The 20,817-nt window shown below is 35.2% G+C and overlaps 1 protein-coding gene across 1 annotated transcript; it reads right to left on the reverse strand.

Annotated features, from left to right (window-relative positions):
- Positions 1-7,370: 7,370 nt before the first annotated feature.
- LOC18422030 (ricin B-like lectin R40G3) lies at positions 7,371-20,237 on the reverse strand. Its single transcript, XM_088866179.1, has 5 exons — positions 19,827-20,237; positions 13,073-13,638; positions 12,057-12,179; positions 8,976-9,204; positions 7,371-7,690 (listed from the first exon to the last, which is right to left on the reverse strand). Coding segments are annotated over exons 2-5 (735 nt in total). The 5' UTR covers positions 13,454-13,638; positions 19,827-20,237; the 3' UTR covers positions 7,371-7,688.
- Between the last annotated feature and the right edge of the window lie 580 nt (positions 20,238-20,817).

Genomic DNA, 20,817 nt, shown 5'->3' on the forward strand with positions numbered 1-20,817 from the left:
GGCCTCCACGCGTTGGAGAGAAAATGTTTGTTTGCTGTGGTTGAGGATGACATGTCAAGGCGGGTAAGATGACGTCACAGCATCATTCTCGGGGTGCGTTGTCACGTGGGAGAAGAGTCCCACGCGTGGCATGGGGATTGCCACATTTGGGCAGGAGGGATGCATGTGAAGGGGGATCCAGGAATCTTCTCTCCCATCATTCTCGTTTCAGGACAAAATAGTGATAATGAGTGAGAGAGAGAGAGAGAATGCTGCGTAGATTGGATGAGAGAGAGAGAGGGATTGGGATTGGGATTGGGATTGGGATTGGGATTGGGATTGGGATTGGGATTGATTGATATCGCATGTGTTTGGGGATGGAGATTTCTTTTGTGTAAAGAGAGAGAACGATGGAAACATTTTCCTCTGATTTGGAGAAGAGTGCCTCATTGCGTTTATTCGGAAACGTTTCCACCTACATTACATGTAAACATCCGTCTCATTTTAATCATATGGATATGGATATGGATATGGAGAGCGAGCTCACAATAATATTTTAAAGTAAAAATAGGTTGATATTTTAGTCATTATGTTTTAGTTTCTATCCTTTATTAGTACTTTTATAAAAAGACAAACTTTTTATACACCTCTTAGAGCATATAAGTTCTATCTTCCTCTTTATCCAACCCTCTATTTTGAATGGAGGGCTAAGATTGTCTCAATTAAAACGTCATATCTCTATATTATTTTATTTTTTTTTATAAATTATTTTGACACCAAATTTTGGACACCCATTCCTCTATTGAACTCGCAGTAGCAAAAAATATTTTCAATAAAATAAAATGATCAAAATATCCCTGAAATGATAGAGCTTCTATGCTGTAGGGAAGCATCTAACTCTTAAACTATTTGAAAAAACGGATAGGGGCCTATCTTCCCTATTGAATTGCACACACAAAAAAACAAGTGAACATAACAATTGTTTTCATTAGACTATAACTAATGTGTTGTCTCGTATATTGATCATTAGGATACACAAAGAGAACTTTTATTTAAGGTTCAAAGACGTTACAATTTCTTTTATCCTTCAAATTTCAAAATAGGATTGTTATAAATATGTCATTGATTAGACTCAAAGTTCAAACAAAATTATCGAATTTGGAGATATTCAATTTGACATCTAATGGCTCATAATAATTTTGACCTCCTTGTAACAAAAAATAAGTGGTTTTATAGCATACAATCCATATATAAACTGTGTCTACAATGGTACATAGAGACTCATCTTTTTATTATGGTATAGCATATCAAAAGGTTTTTTTTATCTTTAGCACAAAAAGATCATAGTAATCCATAGTTGTCAAATGTAAAATCCAATGGCTTAGGATGGGCCAAAAATTTTAATTTGGAGCATGGTTAGCAGCAGATTCTAAGCCAACTAATTTTACATCTTATCACCATTATTATCATCCAAGCTTTATTCCAACTATTTAGGATTGACGAAATGAATCATGTTCCGTTCAAGATTTATAAAAAAGATGTAATAAAGCTTTATGCTGACTGCTTACTTAATACAACTATTATTCTTTCTCTGGATTTGAGAGCGGTATGACTAACTTGAGACTGGCCATGGCAGAATTAACTGGGGCTTCACTTCTAATGATCTAAATTGATTGTGGCCTCTTATCAAAAGTAAACAGTACTTGTTATTTAGTATTCAAAAGGAATTCAAATATTTAGAGAGACAGACAGGGCGGGGGGGTTATGCAATCGTTGGTGACATTGTTTTCATGTCTTGCTTTTCCCTAACGAATACATTTCTTTCAATATTGTTGGGTCTGTTCCACCGCAGTTCTTTCTTTTAGGTCTCCATGATTTTTTATATAAATATACTCATGATTTTTCATAATAAGAAAAAGTAAAAAGAAAAAAAATATTCTCAAATCTTTGAACTCTCCTTTTTCCTCTTCATAAAAGGACATGGAAAGACCCATGTTTTATTCAAAGTTTAGGGACAACCTTAAAATTGGGGGATCTTCTTTGCCTTCATTGAAAAGCTTCAACGGGCCCTAAATTCTTGCCCATGATCATATGTCCTAATTCCATGAACGTTATAGGTACATTTAATAAACAGGAGTCGCCTTCAACATATTTCGTACCAAGGGCACGTTTGGTTGGTAAAATTCCTTTATGTATGTTTGATAAGAAAAAAAGGCATACCAAAGCAAAACTCATGGTAAAATATTTTAACATAAACTGATCCACTTTCCAAAGAAACAAAAATTACGACTCAACTTATGGGGAAGCATTTCTCGAGTTTTATTTTCACATGTTGACCCACTATTTACTATTAACTATTTACAATGTAATATATATTATATAATATTTTATTTTTATATTAAATAATATTTTATATTTAAAATATATTATTTTTACTACATAATATACTATTAATACAATATTTACTATATAGGATAAAAGATGCACCTAAAAAATCCACTAGAAAAAGTTGTTTTAATGTTGAAAAAGCCTTTGATTAATCATCTTGACATTGAGCTGTATGAATATAAATAAATAAAAAAAAATTTTAGTGCATCTTGCAACACATTATCTAGACCATTTTCAAGATTTTCATATGTAGATCTACTTGATATTAATCATTTTTTAAGTTTAAAATTTTATAATTAATATGAAAATAGATTTTCAAATAATACTAAAAAAATTTACCCTAAAATTACATGATAAAATTTGAAGTTACGCCTTAATTGGATTGTTTAAGGTTGCAACCTTATAGAAACCCCACCATTAATTAATTTATTACATCATATGTCTAGATTCTATAATCACAATATAAAGGAAGTAAATGGAACTAATGCACAGCATTTCAACAGATCAAGAGTATTCCTCTAGTAGTCATTTGTAGCAACCACCATTATTATGGATTATAACTTGATATTATCAGGGGAAAAATTACTTACTGTAATATTTTAATGTTTGCTGGTATTATTGTATAAAAAACATTTCAAACATACAAAAAGGAATTTGCTTTGGTATGCCTGAGTATAGAAATTGCTTAGCAAACAGGAATTTGCTTTGCTTTGTTGCAAAGCCTTCTTCCTTTTTCATTTTTTTTCAATCATAGATACTTCGGGGGCTCGTCTATATGAGACTCTAAAAACATAAATTGTTTTTATGGATGGAAGGGGATTCAAATGAGATTATCTTATCTCAGACATAATGTCAAATGGATTATTGGGAACTGCCAGACAATGGATTTTTGGGCAGATCCTCGTTATTAGAGAAACTATTTGGAAATTTTATGGTGCAAAGGTTCATAAATATCTTGGGGTTTTTGTTAAATCTTAGGTAGCTAATTATTTGCAAAGTTCCCCTCTGGATGCTTCTTTCTCCTACCTATGATCCTTTGTTTAGGATTTGGAATGAGAGTGAAGCATTTGCAACTCCCTTACAACTACAGTGAGATTTTCTAATGTGGATTCATTCTTCTAATGAATTATTCTCTATTAAGGATGTGTGTAATTTTATTCGGTATAGGGGTACCATTCAACCAATCTTCAAAGCTTTGTAGTCTTCAAAGTGTCACCTCAGGTCCAAATGGTTTTCTTGCCGCATATTCATCATCGACTTCCTACTTTCTCTCTTTTACAGCAAAGAGGGATCTCCACGGATCCAATGTGCCTCTTATGCCATTCTAGTGTTGAAAGTATTTACCACCTTCTTTTCCATTGCGTTTTCTCGCAGGGTATTTGGAGATCGGTTGTATGGAGGCGCGGCAAAAAACTTATTCCAGACACATCAATTGCAACCATGCTCATGATCTGGATTGCCTTTAGATTCAAATCAGAAGGTCTACTAAACATTTGGTTGTCCTTATTCTTTACCACAATTTGGATGATATGGGAGGAACAAAATCATCGAGTTTTTTGAGAGAAGGTATCTAAACGGGAACACTTGCTCAGAAGATTTATCATTCATGTAAGAGAGATAGTGGATGCCTAAGCCTTGTCCTTCCACTTATCATATAGAACAGTTGTTAACAACCTCCAGATTACATGGCGTCACCAAAATATTATACACCCCATATCAATTGCATGGTCTTTTCCTCACCCAAATCATTTCAAATTGAATGTTGATGGGGTTTCATTTCACAATCCTAGGCTTGCCGGTGGTGTAGGCCTTATCAGAAGTGATGTTGGTCCTTTCATTGCACTTTTTGGCAATCCTTTGGGATTAACATCAAAATAACTATACAAAGTTTCATGCCTTACAAGCAAACATAGACCTAGCTGCTTAGTTAAATTGCTTTTTGTTGGAGGTTGAGAGTGATTTATCATTGTTGGTTAATGTAATCTATGATCAATGCAAAGCTCCATGGGATCTCAATATCGTTGCTACTAACTGTGATTATAAGCTTTCAGTTCGTGTTTGATACATAGCCCGTATTTACCATGAGGAGAATATGGTGGTTGATATTCTTGCCAAGAAAGCCACAACTTTCTTAGATGCCACTATTTTGGAATCAAGATTGTCGGATTTTCTTTTTATTCTATTACTTCATGATGTGGTACAACTACCCTATTCTAGGGTTGTAAATTTATAAGTTTACTCTTTTTTATTTTCGTTATTAATGAAAAACGAGTAGAGGCCTTTTCCCCCACTAACTTACTCAAAAGTAAAAATAAAAAACATTCGATGCACACTTACTTGGCTTTCCCCTATGTTTTCCCCATGTAACAACATGGATAACATGTCAATGGTTTGGACAAGTGTCGCTGCATTAAAATCACAATATTTGTGTCTAAAATTTTAGAGATTTTGGATACAATTATCTAATCATTTTAGTTAAAATCTCACTATAAAAGTATCTAATATCACTTAAATTCTTAGTTCTCTTGCGCAAATGATGTGAAGGGTGCTATATGAGAAAAGTAAATATTAAAATGGAGTTTCTATACTTATCTGTATCAAGAAACAATTGTATGTGTCTAGCATACAATGTGTGCTTTTCACTTTTCCCGTAGGCTTTAACTCTGCCCCAATTTTAGCAAGATGAGATTTTCTCTCTTTTTTTTTTCTTTTTTGGTGGTCACTTAAGTGCAGTAGAGGAGATTATGGGCGTGTCTAGCTCAAGGCCATATATTTGAGGCTTAATGAGCATGACGCTTTCCGAATACGTGTCGAAATTTAAAGATGGAGGGGCAAAACCACGTGTCGCCCAAACATGTTGCCTTCCCGTAAAAGCACGTTATGTGGTGTAGAGTACAATCAATTCCGTTCCGTCTGACGCGAGTCCCCTCATTTTAGATGCACTCTAATCATCACTACTGTTTACAGAGACATGTACTGGGCCCGCAATCATAACGATGGCCGTTATTATCTTTTTTTTTTTTTTTCTGTAAAATAAACTGCAGTGCTAACAAATAAAATAAATAATGCATTTCTTCGCAAGTCCTCGAGAATTACAATTCAAAGAACTTTTATATCGATCACTTTAACGTTATGGTCTTAAAAATATTTAGGATTTTAAATTTAAAAGATAACGTGTATTATGTAACAAATTATCTAGACAGTTCATTTGACAATAAAAATAAATATAGATATATACAATTTTTTTAGTTTCAAATTTTATTGTCTATATTAAAAATTGATTTAAAAAAATATTTATATTATCAAAAATACTTTTTACACGAGTATTTGAGGTGAGGCTTTGTTTTGTTTTTATAAAGCCTAGGCCTTAAACAAACTTCTATCTCCCTGTCCTTCTCTCTCCCTTATTTGCTTTGCTTTCTTATTTTTGGCAAGAAGCATGAGGGTTCTGCACTTTGCTTTCTCTTAGCTTTTTTATGATTATCACCCAAAGCTAATCCTCTTTACCTACTTACGTGATGAGAGAGAAAGAGAGAGTTAGGCTTAATAGTATTACTTGTGGGCAGCAATCCCAATCACCCAATTCTCTCTAATATTGGTAGTCTCTATTGCTTGTGGAGAGCCCCCTCTCTCTCTCTCTCAACACACATGGCCCTACAGGAATATTAACAGTAGAAGGATTATGCTTGAGGTTGTAGTGGACCCCTCTCTCTCTCTCTAGAAGGATGCTCAAGCTTGTAGTGGACTCTCTCCCTCTGTAGTAGGTTCAATGTATGGGAATATTGACATTAGAAGAATGCTTAAGGTTGTTCATAAAGATATTCATGATAGAGACTGTCAAAATGGAAAGGTTAACAATATAAATAGGGTCCATAAGAGGCTACTTTCTCTTTCTAGAGATAGTTCAAAAGATGGGCAAACTCTTCAACACCATGAGAATCCAGCAAGTGTGTTCAGTTGAGTCTCTATTCCGGATTCTTGGGCCCCTTCTAGTTGATCTGATTTGGAAGGTAAATGATTTAAGTGAACTATACATACACCACCAGTGTGTTGTGTGTTGGGAAAAAAGCAGGAGATGAACTTGTATCTCAGGTATTGATGGGTGGCGTCGTTGTTAGATTGTAAATCGCAGAGAGTCAAAGCTTTTCTAGAACCATAGAGAATGGCTTTTGCATCTCCATAAGTCATGAAACATTAAATTATAGAGGGATAAGATGAAGACATTTTCTAATGTTTGGTTTTCTTTCTTAGAATGTTTAAGAAGTGACTTTCAATACCTAAGAGATAGAGGAGTTATCCAGTATCCGTTAAAAAAAAAAATCTTTTCCCTAAAACTTTTTAAAGATAAACAATAATTGATACATAATATTTTTTTAAAAAAATATTGATTAGATTAAAAAAAAAATACATGACACACGTGATGCCCCATGGCCTGTACCAACATCGTGTACAGTAACCGGTGGAGCATCCACTGTTTGTGCCCTTGATAGGTTGCATCCCTTTCCAAACTTTAAGCGTTATTCGACCATCGGCTAACTCAAATAAGCGGTGGGGATGAATGCATTCCAAATAATTGATGATAGTTGATATTGACCCAGGCACGGTTCATATTGACTTGAGTTTACAGGGACAGATGGTTGATATTGAACGAATGAATGGTGGATGTTTAAATGTATGGTGATTAATATTCACACTGGTGTGTAATATACTTTTCCCTTGCAATAGTTCATAATCTTTTGCTATAATTTACTGGAAGAGTAAAAGCATGGTCCCTCTACAAGAGAGCCGTGATCCCAAACTCGGCAAGACCAAGTAATGGGCTCAGCAAGCTCCCTTTCCCGGAATCAAAGCCATGGGAACCGGCCAAGTCACGCCTCTTTATTCAAGTCTCGGAAAGACTTGGCTGTGTCCAAGTTTCCTAACTCGAGCTCAGGACGCTAGCAAGTCTAGAGCCTAGTTCTTTTTTAAACCACATCTAGAGAGTATAACATAATTTAATAGTATACAAAAAAACGACTCAGCTAAGGTACTCGGCCATTAACAGTTTACCAAAGAGTGTAACATAGTTCTTAAGAGGTGCACCAATCTAATCTTGCCAAAGGAAGAGCAGAGAGGGCCTCTGTATTACATAAACAAGCAAGTAAAGCTTTTAGAAGCACACACCTAAATATAGAGTTTAGAAAGGGAAACATTGTTGTTTATTACTCAAGCACACATCAAGCAGCAAACGAAACATCAAAGAGAAGCCCTGATGAAACATCTAGTAGCCATAAACATCCGTATCGAGGAAGAGCTCAAGAGTTTCACAGTCTCCATGGATATCCTGTGCCATTGAATAAAAAAAAAAGGAATCAATTCATTCATTAAGCAATAAAAACTGAAACCAAGCACTTTATTTTAACTAAAGCACCAATCTAATCTTGCATGGGATTGCAACAGTCCAGACCTGGGGTGGGCCAGCACTGGCGCCAGCCTCTCGTGAGTCCCTAACCAGGCAGAAGGAGCCCTAGCCAGGCCGTGCCAAATAAATTCTTTTGGGGGGCAGAAATATCAAGGGGAAATGCCTGGACGGGGCTGGGCCAGCCATGGACCTGGCCTGGCCGTTGGGGCACCATGTGGCCCAGGCCCTCGTTTTTCAGGCCGGGCACCCTATTGCCAGCCCTAGCATTACCTTCTCTGATCAATAAAATGCGTGACCCAATTGTCCCTCTTGACCAGAAATTATACTTTTAATTTCTCTTTGATAGTTCAAGAAAAGCTCACATAAATTTCAGCCAAATGAAAGTAGCAGTGATGATCTAAGAGGACAATCAATACACCCAAAAGAATAACATTCTGTTTTTCAATAATAATATCCACAAAAAGTAAAAGAGAAAGTGCCATGGAATGAAAGTTTAAATTGAATTTGAAGGAAAGCTGCATGTTTCAATCCAACATCCTGATTGATGTAAAACTCACTTCAATTATAAAAAAGGCTGTTTCAAAAGATCAAAAAATTTCCCAAGTTTGATGTTGTCTTGCCACTACCCATAACAAACCTTTTACAAACTGACACCACATTACATAAAGAAAATAACCTGTATATAATATTAACCAGAAACCATTAGGTATTTAGGTTCTAGAAAACTTGTGAAAAATTGGGGATGAAAATCAAAAAAGAAACACAGAATTATATTGAATAGGTGATCCTTGGAATATCTAGTTATGCCGAGAAAACGGATTGTATTTCAAAACTGTTTATTTGGTTAATCTAGAAATGCAATCTTAGACGTGTTCTTTGTCTCCAATTCACACAAAAGAGAACAAATTTCAAGTTAATAAACATGTACCAGCTAATTTCAAGAAGGACAGTCAACTAGGATCAAATGGATCATGGAACACCATATTCAAATCGGGTCCATCACTATCCAATGATATGATGGAAAGTGATTGAGAGAGTGGGATCCACCAAAAAATTAAAAAATAATTACACCAATGGTAGGTTCAACTCTCTCTGCATCAGCACCCACTATTTCATCACCAATGATGACCCCAGTGGACTAAATTTTCCCTAGTTAATTGGACTATAATATACTTTCCACCAAGGAAGAGCAAAGTTGAGTTCTTACAGTATGGATAAAGCTTCCAGCGCTGATTGTCACCTTTCGTCCACTCCCACAGTACAGCAACTGTGCCATCATGAACTCCTCCATGGTTTTTGTCACCATGGAAAGCATCCAAATTTAGGCAGATATTGTCCACCATTCTGATCGTTCTGAAACCGTCACCTAAGTCCTTGCTCAAAGTCCATAGAATCGACATGTCAAGCTTATCAGTTGGATATGGAATGAGGCGAACCTGTAAAGGAACAAGCAGGGGTTCTAATGCCAAGACATGTATAAAGATTCAAATACAAAAATTTATTTGAGAAAACGAGTAGACTAGTTTATCAACACTTCATTTTGCATCGGTGGCTTCGCTGGGATTTGCACCTTGATTATTGTTTTGTGCCCTCATAAACCGAAACCACTGAACCAAATTATGAACAAATTAGTTGGACTCTTCTTTATTAGTTTGCCAGATTTGATTTGTTATTAACAGGTCATGAGGAGTGGCATTATTTCTTGAGTGACCAGAGAAAACAGAGCTGAAGGCACATTATTACCCAAAATGTCCCTTTCTCTCTCATAGAAATCTGATAAATCATAAAACTGTGAATGTGGGGATATAATGAGCATGTTCCCCAGGGGAAATGACCAGCCTAATTCCAAAATCATTCAAATTATTGTCTAGCCTATAAGGAAAGAAATTGCTCTCTTTTTTTTTTTTCCCCTATCAACTGGAAACAGAATTTTGTTGAAGCCCATATAAATTGCAGTCATAAGTTCTATGAATTCATGCAGTAACAACACTCACAAAAATATGAAGTCTTAGGCAAAAGCAAGAGCCCTTTTGAGAAGCCTATATTGGCAACTAGTATGTCCATTTGTTTTCCCGAAGTAACTAGCAGAGAAAATTGGGAAGCCAAATCCCTAGTAAAAGAAACAGTTGGAGATGGACCCAATCTTACATGGGAAATCATGTACTAGCATGATGTATGACTTAAGTGTCTGTCCTAGCTGCAAAATTTTTATGTAATGTGATGTATATGCATTTATAAATCTCAACTATCAAAGGAAGGTAGTGCATCTGGTGTAGGATGGGGAGGGATACAGAGCTTTGAGCAAAGGGTGAAAGGAATTCCTTCCTAGGAAACCCACAAAGGACAAGAAGCTAGAAACCGAATTAAAAGTAATAGGGGAACCTGAAAGAGAAGTGCTTTGAGAAAGCAAAAGTTAAGAGCATGAAACTGTCAGGGAAACAAAACCAAAAGGAGAGGTAGGGAAAGGTGGGTGGGAGTAGCGTTAGCACACATGAGAAGATTAGCGGCAAATAGGGCTAGCAATCAGCTGGATTCAAGCAGGGACAGAGCCAGGGCCAGCCTGGGTCCCGCCGGCAGGACAAAGCTCTGACCAAGCCCAGTAATGGGATGGCCCCAGCCCTTTCCTCTCTATTGACCAGGTCAGGCTGGGCTAGGCAAACAACTGCCTGGCCTAGCCCGGGCAAGGCCATGATGCCTGGTGCCAAGGGTAACATATGCAGGCCTAGGCCAGAGCTCAGCCAAGTTAGGCTACCCTGCCCATTGCTAGCCCCGGCAGCAAGACGGGGGGAGATGCTTAAAATCACAATTGTTAAAGACGTGTATGATGTGAAAAGAGGAAGGAGTGGCATGATAGTGATTGCAAGGTGGAGGTAAAGAAGGGATCGAAAGTGATCAAAGGAGAACAGAGATTGCAAGGTGGAGATAAAGAAGTTCGGTAGAAAGCATAATGTCACAGGGAGAGGAGGGATGACTTGTCTTGCAAAGGCATGGGTGTGGTTTTCTAAATGATTAAACAAGAAACTTAGGTTTTTTTCATATATGATTAGACATGTATGGAAAATGAATGCCTCAAGTATTAAATTTAAAAAAAAAATACACTTTTTTCTAACTAAAATTCTATCAGATTGCCTCCTTGACAAAAGGAAATTTATGACTGGCTAAATACTTGGGCCAGGTCAAAAACTAAAGCTAAGAAGTTGACAGAGCATCAAATTTTCAAAACTTTAACATAAATCCCTTGTATTGTTATAAAGCAAGAGACAACTAGTGATTTTACTGATGTTTCTTGTTATAAACCCCCTCAGTTTTTTGAAATCAAACAACCAGTGATTTTACTGATGTTTCTTGTTATAAACCCCCTTAGTTTTTTGAAATCAAACAAAAGTCAGTTTTGTAAAGGACGCATTCTTTTGATGTGTGATTTTTTCTTTGCAAGAATGTGCTTTCTTCTCCTTGGAAGGTTCATTTTATTTGGAGATCATTCAAAATAACAATAAAATACTATAACTTGCTAATTAGTGCAATCAAATATCACATGCTTTAAGAAAGATATTCCAAAGAGCAATTGTGCTCCAAATAACCCCATAAAAATAGACAACTGTGTCGACCCAGACTGCTCCATGTAAAGAAGGTGTTATGTTCAGCTATATCCAAATAAAAATAATAAAATCATATTAATGGTGTTTTGGGAGAACAATAAAGCAGCACCAAACATAATTCCCATAACAGCAAGTCACCAAGCTTCTGGCATAATTTTAAGGCTGCAAATGGTTCGAGTCCTTGTCGGGTTCACTCCTACCTGGCAAGGTCCAGATCTGACCTGGGGCCAGACATGAACCTGGTCGGATCCAGGCCTGCTGGGCTACACCCAACCCTCAGGTCCAGGGTAGGTTCCATACCTGGACCTTGTAAAATTTGTAGGAAATTTTGCCGGAATGTCCACTGAACTTAAACTGCAAATAAGCACAACATACCAAGTCTCCAGAGAAATAACAACGTCATTTGTTTGAGCAATATCAAAAAATAAGGCGCTTCTTGTACATTCTACAAAAAGAGGGAAAAAAAAGGAGACCATTTAACAACGTCATTTGTTTGTGCAATATCAAACAATAAGGCGCTTCTTGTACATTCTACAAAAAGTGGGGAAACAAAGGAGACCATTTAACATAGATATAAGGCTTCATGCATGACATTTGCATCATCATTTATCCCATATATAATCCACGAGAAGTAAAAGGCGGGCGATTTGGTCTCAAATTCAAGCATAAGTTTTAGGGATGAGACTTACAGGTTGAGTTCCTCCAATGGAATGTTGCAGGGCTAGACCAGTTGCCATATTCACCAGAGCGAAAGAAGGAAAGGACTCTTCATCCTTCACTCTTGTGCAGTATTTCTCATCTTTGATCCAATGCTGAAAGGAAAAAAGTTTAAAAAAAAAAAACAATTTATCCTATAAGATAAAGTTAGGCATTTCTTCTTTTTCCAAATTAAACAAAATTTGATGACTGGCTATTTTTTCATGATAAAAATCGTGATCAATGATCAATGATCAATGATTAATCATCTCATATGGCTGATAGGTGCATGGCATAATACCCATCCTAATGTAAATTAAACCACACATGAGAGATTTTGGAATGACATCCTTTAAATTTAGAGTCCCATCAAAATAAACAGAGTAATCACAATGTCATTGATCCAGCAAGGTAACTAGTTCTCAAGTAAAATTAATAGAATAATATTTGAATTAAAATTTCTAAAAAAGAACTGCATATATGCATGTAAAAGATTTCAGCATTCTCATAATTCTCCGTTCAAGTAGAAAACACAGGATATTGGCGGAATCGCATTAAAAATGAATATTACAAAAAAAAAGCCCAGCTTTATTTTTGACTGATTTGTGAATTTAATCAGCATATTTACCCAAAAATAAACTTAATCACGCATCTGTCACAAACTGAAAGCTGGGAACAAAAAGAAAAAAAGGAACTATAAAAGTAAACAACAACAATTTATTCCCCATTCAACTAGAAAATGCGGGAAAAAAAAGGGGGGGACAAGGGCCAGGTGGACAGTGGATGAAATATACAAAAAAAAAAAAAACCCATTTTTTTATACTTTTGGGTAACTCATGAATTAAATCAGCATATTTACCCCAAAAAAATGAACTTAATCAGCATATTCGTCATAAAAGGCAAGATAGTAAAAACAAAAAAAAAGAAAAGAAAAGGAGCAAAAGAAACACCCCCCCCCCCCCCCCCCCCCCCAAAATAAAAAAAAATCGAAAAGCAGAGAGTAATATACCTGGAATTTATCACTTGGATCATAGGGAGCCAAAACAACAGAGCCATCTCTAATGGTGAGAGAGAAGCCATTCCCAGCCTTGCAGAAAACCCTAACTTCACGTCCCTGAGGAAGGAAAAAGGAGGGCTGAACTGATGGGAAAATTGCAGTGCCATGAGGATGGCCATGACCGCGGTCATGGCCATGATGGGGAGCAACATAGGAAGATGGGTATGAACTTTCATGGTGAGAAAAAGATTGGTCTGGTGGAGGCAGATAAAATGGGGTTGAAGATGGACGAGGGTATGGAAAATGCTGGCCAGGAGACTGGTCTTCCTCTGGTTTGCTGTGGTGGCGGTGGTGGCGGGCATGGTGATCATGCTGGTTATGAGGGAATTCCATACTTCTTCTCCCTCTTTCTCAGAAGAAGAACTTATTTGAACTGGGTTTTAAGGGTGGTAACTTGTTCTTCTATGCTTGGTGATGGTTGGTTGAATAAATGGACTCCATTCTCATTTTCTTAAAGCTTTTTCTCAGTTATTTTTTTATCACTTCAGTGTTGCAGAAGATGCCTGTGAAACAGGACGCTGGAAATGGAATGCATGAAAAATCAAGGGTCACGTGGATGAATTTATACGGTTTTTCGGAAATTTCCTGACATGTTCGAAATTTCGTTATAATTCAGCGTTGGCATACGAAATTTCAGCAATTGTCGGGAAATCTTCGGTGAATGCGAAGTGATTTCTTCTTTGAATTTATTTCTTAAGACTTATCGAACTGCTATTTTGATATGATATCTTTGAATTTCTCTCTTAAAACTAATCGAACTGCCATTTTGATATGATATCTTTGAATTTCTCTCTTAAAACTTATCGAACACTTGTCCTTTCCCAAATTATTTATTTATTAATGGAGCCCTTCTATGGCGGGAAACTAATCCCCAGGTTTTGACATGCCCATTTTTCTGTACGAGACATTTATATGCTCTCGCAGGAGCAAAATGCACATTTGCTCCTTCAGTAAAACCTTGGAGTATCTTGGACCCAGATTTTTATGGGTTGGATGTAAATCACTCGACCCAGTGACGCACCTGTCCAAAACACAAATTGAGCAAGAACTATATATATATATATATATATATATATAATATCATACGAGACTCTCTCACATTTATGTCTGTAAGACTTTAAAAGATTATCATTAAATTTTTTGACAAATCTTTAGAAAAATCAAATCTCATACTTATGATAATTTTTCTACAGATTTGTGCTAAATTTAATAGTGATCATTAAGCGTCCTACACATGGGTATAGGAAGGTCCCATAAGATCATTATTATATATAGGAAAAGATAGGATTAGCCCACTAGCTCATATGAACCCAACGGTCTAGATTGAATTTAAGTCGATCTAATGATCACAAATATCCAGTAGTACTTAAATTTTATTTTATTTTCTACAGATTCAAATCACTTGAAATTTTAAGTATGTGTTCTTCTCATCAATGCGCACCTAATAAAAGTATAAAAAAATTTATTTATAAAAAATAAAATGACCAAAATACCTTCGAAACTTTTTGGGGGTATTTTGGTCAGTTTATTTCGTATAAAATATTTTTTTGATGTTTTTCAAAGATTCACTTATTTTTGATGAATACACGACTAAAATTTCAAATGATTTGGATCTGTAAAAAAAAAAACTAAAATTCAAACACTACCGGACATTCGTGATCATCAAATCGGCTCGGATTCAATCTAGAACGTTGGGTTCATATGTTCATATGAGTTAGTGGGCTAATCTCATCTTTATATATATATATATATATATATATATATATATATATATATATATATATATATATATATATATATATATATCCGAAACCATCATATCTTAAGATGGTGAGATCTAGGTGTTATGCTGCTCAAAAAAAAATTTGTTTTGTTTTTCAATTGCAATTTGCAGAGGGGATCAACAATAAACAGTGCGCCCACCTCCAAACGCTATTGGAAGATGCCATTCTTTCGTGAAAAACCTCTAGAAAATGGCTTGAAAGAGCTATTTTCAATAATTTAATGAAGCTCTAAGATGGCAGACTGATTTACAAAAAATTTGAAAATAGATAGTCCAGATAATGTGTTTCAAATTGCAATAATTTTAAATCTTAAATTTTATTTATTCTTATATATTCACACATCTTATCGTGGAAATAGTCAATCAAAGGATTTTCAATGTCAAAACAGCTTTTTTCGATGGGGTTTTCAAATACGTCTCATTTTTACCGTATAAAGTTGATGCCCCATGTAAACTTTTATCTAAATCCTCATAGTACGCAACTGGGGATTCTAATGTCGATCCCAAAAAGATTTCATATCAAGAAAACCAGCTATCATTTGTCAGAGTTATTAAATTAATTGTTTGCTCCTGCTGGCTCACAACATATGAGGCCCTTGACTATGTCTTAAGTGCTGTAAATTAGTTTTTGTCAAGATATTGTCCAGTCCGGTTTTTACGAGGGACGTTAAATTACAAATCAACCTACCCAAGATGCAAATAAGCAAGAAATATAAACAAAGCATGCATAGAGATAATGCCTTCAATTTCTTAATTTCATGGTTACGTCTTCCTTGTGCCACGGAAACCCATCTTCCCACCTAATCAATAACCAAATATCAAATAATATTTGCTTTGGGGAAGAGTCTACAATAAGACTTTTGAGTGTTGTCAAATTTGCTGTGCTTTCAACCATCAAGGATTTTAGACCCCGACCGAAGCGAAGTGAAGCCTCTTATTATTCTTTCAGTTAGATTCGAGTGACTTCGATTAGATTCAGGTATTATTTGGACCGATTCAGCTGAACCCGAAGCCTCTTCGGCCTAAATAAAAATATATCTATATATTTTTTATTTTTTATTTTTTCATTATTTTTATATATAAATATCTAAAATTTATTTACATTAAATTTGTTTAAAAAAAAAAAATCTAAAATCTTCTCCCGAATCGGTCAAAGCACTAAATTGCTTCATTTTTCTCACCAGACCAAAAAAACTCCGAAGCGAATCTGGAACCTTGGTTCAGATAGACAGCACTATACCCCGAGATTAGGGGTGGGTGATCGTGGCGAAAAGTATATTGTCTTGTAATGTAGAATCCCATTATTATTAGGGTGTGGTTTCTATAAGGTTGCAACCTTAAACAATCCAATTAAGGCGCACCTTAAAATTTTATCATAATATGTAATTTTATTGTAAATAATTCTTATTATTATCTTAAAATCTATTTTCATACTTAATTAGAAAATTTTAAATTCCAAAAATGATTAAAATCAAGTAGATCTATAAATATATGAAAATCTTGAAAATTGACGGTCTAGATAATGTGTTACAAGATGTACTATTTTTTGGACTGAAAAACAATTTTTTTTTCATATTCATACATCTCGATGTCAAGATGATTGATTAGAGGGTTTTTTCAACATTAAAACAATATTTCCAATAGATTTTTGAGGTGCATCTGTGCTTCTACATTTTAAGGTTGCAACCTTATTTAAACTTTTCGCTTACTATTAAACCCAAAAATTGGTGGAGGTTGTTTTGCTTGTGAGACGCTTTTCATTTTCCAACTTGTAAAGAAGAGACTTTCTGGACAAAAATTCTATTTCTTCATCCACTTCTAGTATATTTTTTTTATTTACATTTAACAAAGGAAATATTTATATGAAGTTGAAATCTTAAAATGGAGACTTAAGGTGCACCTCTAAAATATTTCGAAAAAGGTTGTCTTGATGTTGAAAAAACATCTAATTAATCATCTCGACATCAAGATGTATAGATATAAAGGAAAAAAATATTCAAATCCTAAAAAAGCACATCCTGCACCACATTATCTGGATTGTCTATTTTCAAGTTTTTATGTATTTATAGATCTACTTGATTTGAACCATTTTTAGAGTTTAAAATTTTATAATTACATACAAAAATAGATTATCGCACAATCTTAAGAACTTTCAACATCCAAATTACATCTCAGGATAAAGTTTGGGGGTACACCTTAATTTGATTGTTTAAGATTGCAACTTTATGCAAACCACACCGGAGAAAAGTCGATTGCAACCATAAAATGTAGAACTACAGATGCACCTCAAAAATATATCGGAAAAGGTTGTTTTTGAAAAACTCTCTAATTGATCATCTCGACGTTGAGATGTATGACTATAAAAAAAGCATGGATTTTGAGTCTCAAAAATGATATATCTTACAACACATTATCTAGACCGTCCATTTTCAAGATTTTCATATGTTTATAGCTCTACTTGATTTTAATCATTTTGGAGTTTAGAATTTTATAATTAGATATGAATATAGATTTTGAGATAATCTTAAGAATATTTTACATCAAAATTTGAAGGTGTACTTTAAATGGATTCTTTTCTTTAAGGTTGGTTTCCATATCACATTTCCAAAATTTGAGATAACAAAAATATACTTAATGTAAGTTTTTCCTGAGGAAGTGGATGGATAGTATACTTCCGTGTGGAAAATCACTTGGCTCAAGTGAATGTAACAATTGCTGGATAGGAGTTAAGGAGACAAAGCACGCATACTTTGAACATTATATTTTATGAAAATGGCTCCAATTACTGTGAAAATGTCAGTCATAACAGCCTGGACTTTCCACTCAATGGTAGACACATGAGCTTGGGCTAGAGGGATTGAGGGTTTACATCCTTGAAATTTGTCCCAAAAACCAAAGAAGCTAAATTTATTTTTTTTTTTGTTTTTTTTTTCATGTAACATGACTATTATAAGGGTGATTGTGACCTTTTAGCCACCCGATTTCATACCTTGCTGCTAAAAATAATTGTGACTTTGTGCTAAAGTTAATTGTCTTTTTGTATATTTTTCCAAAGAAAAAAATTCATAGGGTACAAAATATAATTACCCTTGCTCCATATAATTATTATTTTTCCAATTAACAAGAATTGCTGTTAACAAAAGTAATCAACACATGCACAAGGGCATCCCTTGGGTCATTTCCTAAACTTTGGGTGATGTAGGCTTAATAAAAGAATGTCTGTTAGGATATGAATTACTATTTTGCCCTTTCCTTTTGATCCTTTTCAAAACCCTTGTTCATGGAATGGGGTAGTTGACAAGAGATTGGGGTTTTTAGGTTTTACTGCTATTATATTTTCTTTATTTCTTTTATAAGAAAGAAATAGAAAAGTAGAAATGTTCCAATTTCCCACAGGCAAAGGAGAAACAAGAACAATCTCAATTCAGTTAACATTGGCTATTGGAAAATTATAGGGCCGGCAACTGACGGGCCGGGCCTGGGCTGGGCCAGCCCAGCCCCTATGTCACTTAGGGCCGACCCAGGCACAGCTTGGCTCTATCGAGGCCAGGTCGGGTAAACTTGAAGAAAAATAAAGTAAAAAATGATGAAAGAATAAGAGTTGGCCCAGGCCCTAATTTTTTTAAAGTCGGGTAGACCGGGCCGAGCCACCCAGTCCACTGCCACCCCTAAAAAATTAGAAGGAGACGGCCGCGACACAGCCTGGAAAACATTTGGTCTGCCTTGCGGCGGCCAAGAATAGCATTCGGCCTCCGGTATTTTGGGTTTTAAGGGTTACACGTTGATATTTGCAACATCCATTTGGTCCCGACAAAAAATCGAAAAAGAATTTTTGAACGAATACCTGAATAAGTGGGTTTTCTTTAGGAGAGAGAAAATGGAATGAAGATAAAATGCAATACAGAGAAGGGTGTGGTTTGCATAAATTGCAACAATAAACAATCAAAATAAAAACACCTCCAAATTTTGTCATGCGATGCAATGTTGGTGTACACCTCCAAACTTTGTCATGATGCAATTTTGGAGTCAAAAATTTTTGAGATGGTGTGAGAATTTATTATTATCTCTAATTATAAAATTTTAAACTCTATAAATGGTTGAAATCAAACAGATCCATAAACGTATGAAAATCTTGAAAATTGACCGTTTAAATATTCAGTTGGATACACTATTTTTATTATCTCAATGTCAAGATAATCAATTAGATATTTTTCCAACATCAAAACATCCTTTTCAAAAGGATTTTAGAGGTACACTTAACTATACATTTTTTAAGTGTCAACCTAATATTCGTCTCAAAAAAAAAAGTTTCAACCTTATATAAACTTTTCATTAGAGGGAATGGTGTAAAATCAAAGTCCGGGATTTCTATTAACCTTAAACAATGTTGCCAAATTCGGGTCGCTTCGGCCGAAGAGGCCAAAGCCTTCAGATTTTAGGCCTAGACAGAAGCGAAGTGAAGCATGGTGCTGCCACATCGATCATATTCAGGTCTGCTTCAGGCCATTGCATCTTCAATGGATTTGAATATCCCATTTGAATCCTATAAAAGAATCACTTATCCCATTCCAGTGAATGATTCTATACAGTTCGTATATCTATTCCGTAATTCGATCACAAAAACAGCTCCTCTTCCTGCCTTCTCTCTAGTGGGTGTGTGTATATAAAGTATTTTTTATTTTTTTAAAAAAAATTTTTTTTTTTATATATGACTATCTAATTTATTTATATAAACTTAAAAAACAAAGTTTGTGTTGTTCTCCCGAATCGGCCAAAGCACCATATTGCTTTATTTTTCTCACCAAACCGAAAAAGACTTCGTAGCGAATCTGAAAACATTGACCCTAAATTTGGTTACGACTTCATTTTGAAATGAAACAATTAAATAAAATGATTTTAATTTCATAGAGGACTAGTTCTTACCGCCGATGAATTGAAGAGCTTCCACTGTGTCCAAATAAACCAATATCCAGTTCTACGGTTTTTTTCAAAAATTCTCTCTGAGGCTTCTTCATCAGGGTCAAGAGGACGTGTGTACCAAGTTTACGGCAAAATAAACGGCCCTATGGGCCCCCAAAACGCTGCCCAAGGTAGCTGTCCGCCCCTCAGAAGGACGAAACCTTTTCCCAGAGCCAATCAACCTTGCAATTTGCCCTCATGTACAGATCGTCAATAGATTTCTCTACATTTCCATTCGTGCAATTGCAAAAGCTTTGATGAATATGTTTGTAGGTTTTCGTCGAAACCCTAAAACCTTTACCATTCGTGCAATTGCAAAAGCTTTGCTGAATATGTTTGTAGGTTTTCGTCGAAACCCTAAAACCTTTAAAGACCTCTTGATTTGCCTAATTAAAACCCTTTTGTGTTAGTCAATAAGTAGTTTTTTTTTTTTGTTAGGTGCCCTTGTGGAGATTGGATCCCTTTACCCAAGGTAAGAATGGAACTCAAGACATTATTATGTGACAACCTGCTACTTTAATGACTTAACCTTGAGCGCATTCTCAAGTCAAATGTTCTTTACAGTTCTCAAAGCCAACAAAGTAATATTCTTTTTTGAAAAAATTTCGTATAGACCCTTAATTCTTCGTGTTATTTCACTGTAGACCCTCCTTTTATTTTTCTTTCAAGCAGCATAAGAAAATCTTTAAGGATTTCACCATACCCCTTCATCTCTTATTTCCCTCTTCTATTGACTTTTTTACCACAAAAATTATTCCCAACAAATCTTTTTATACTATTTAACTCAAAAACTTTTTTGATGGGTGGAAAGAGAAAAAAGATTGGTTAAAAAGTTTTTGAGTTGAAATGGTAAATATTTGTTGAGAGCTAATTTTTAAAGTCAAAAGTCAATAAAAGATGGAGATAATAGATGAAGGGGTATGGTGAAGTCTTTAAAGGCTTCCTAATGCTGCTT

The sequence above is a fragment of the Amborella trichopoda genome, chromosome 4 (assembly GCF_054954075.1).
Source record: "Amborella trichopoda isolate Santa Cruz 75 chromosome 4, AtrichopodaSantaCruz75HAP2 v2.0, whole genome shotgun sequence".
NCBI lineage: Eukaryota > Viridiplantae > Streptophyta > Magnoliopsida > Amborellales > Amborellaceae > Amborella > Amborella trichopoda.

Bases quoted from the DNA above. Each gene is read 5' to 3' on its own strand.
- LOC18422030 (XM_088866179.1), bottom strand. From the start codon at position 13,453: ATGGAATTCCCTCATAACCAGCATGATCACCATGCCCGCCACCACCGC. The intron at 12,180-13,072 runs GTATATTACTCT...TTTTCCTTTCAG, and splicing joins ATCCAAGTGATAAATTCCAG to CATTGGATCAAAGATGAGAA. The intron at 9,205-12,056 runs GTAAGTCTCATC...GTTCCTTTACAG, and splicing joins CCATTGGAGGAACTCAACCT to GTTCGCCTCATTCCATATCC.